The sequence below is a fragment of the Anneissia japonica genome, unplaced genomic scaffold, assembly GCF_011630105.1.
Source record: "Anneissia japonica isolate Jap-2015-1 unplaced genomic scaffold, ASM1163010v1 scaffold284923_len121384_cov96, whole genome shotgun sequence".
In the NCBI taxonomy this organism is placed as follows: domain Eukaryota; kingdom Metazoa; phylum Echinodermata; class Crinoidea; order Comatulida; family Comatulidae; genus Anneissia; species Anneissia japonica.
In genome coordinates, this window is record NW_022753249.1 from 65,562 (window position 1) to 66,678 (window position 1,117).

General features: G+C 53.4%; 1 protein-coding gene across 1 annotated transcript in view; it reads left to right on the top strand.

Annotated features, from left to right (window-relative positions):
• Positions 1-842, top strand: part of LOC117122782 (semaphorin-1A-like) — a 1,250-nt gene extending 408 nt beyond the window's left edge. The window contains exon 2 of the mRNA XM_033268519.1: positions 13-842. Coding sequence (XP_033124410.1) covers positions 13-842 — 830 coding nt within the window. The remainder of the gene's footprint in view (positions 1-12) is intronic.
• Positions 843-1,117: the final 275 nt, after the last annotated feature.

Sequence of the window (1,117 nt, forward strand, 5' to 3'; positions counted from 1 at the left end):
CGAACGGTCGAGTGTTGATCTGCGGAACCAACGCTCAGAAACCGAAGTGCATTCATGCCGAGATGTCGAACTTGGAGAGTGGTTGGAGGAGAAGGAACGCGACGGACGGTCTGTACAAGTGTCCGTTTGCCGTCGACCAAAAAGTAACGTCAGTCTTCGCGGAGGGTAGCCTGTACGCCGGGACGGTCGCCGATTTCAACGGCAGGGATTCCACACTGACGAGGTCGATGGGCAACGCCGTTCCTCTCATAACCAAGAGGCACGATTCGTTGTGGCTGAATCACCCACAATTCGTCGGTTCGTTTGTAGAGGGAAGAGAAGTGTTTTTCTTCTTCCGAGAAGTTTCCGTAGAAAACTGCGAGAAGATTTACCGTTCTCGAATCGCCCGCGTTTGCACCGACGACAAGGGAGGCAGAACGATACTGGACTCCAGCTGGACGACTTTTCTGAAGGCACGACTCGACTGTTCGTTCCGAGGGGAATTTCCGTTCCGCTTTAACTACTTGCAGGACGTCTTGCGGACAGTCCGCGGAGGAAAGGTCTTCTACTACGCAGTTTTTACGACGGGAAAACACGAAATACCCGCCTCGGCCATCTGCCGTTTCGGCATCGACGACATAATGGACAACTTTGAAAGAGGTCCGTTCTTGCGACCGACGGCGCCTTGGGGACGCATCTTTGACGAGGACGTTCCGGACAACAGACCGGGCGATTGTTCGGTCGACTCGACTCTACTCTCGTACGAAGATCTAAACTTCGTGAAATCGCACCCGTCGCTGTACAAACCTTTTCTTTACGCTCGTTCGACAAAACTACAGGTTGAAGACGTTGGCCGTTACTGAGACCGGTAACCTTACGGTAGTTTTCGTCGGAACGGACGACGGTCAAGTCTTGAAATTGGTGCTGTCGGAAAATCGGGCCGTCCTTCTGTACGTCATGCGCGCGACGGAGCAACCGATCACGAACGCCGGGTTGCACGGGAACTTTTTGTACGTAACCTCTACCGATCGACTTTACGAAATCCCTCTTCAACGGCATTGCCGACTCCTGAACGATCGCACACTCAAACAAGATTCGCATTGCAGTTTGATGTCGACGCACGCCGGCGTCGAGTTGG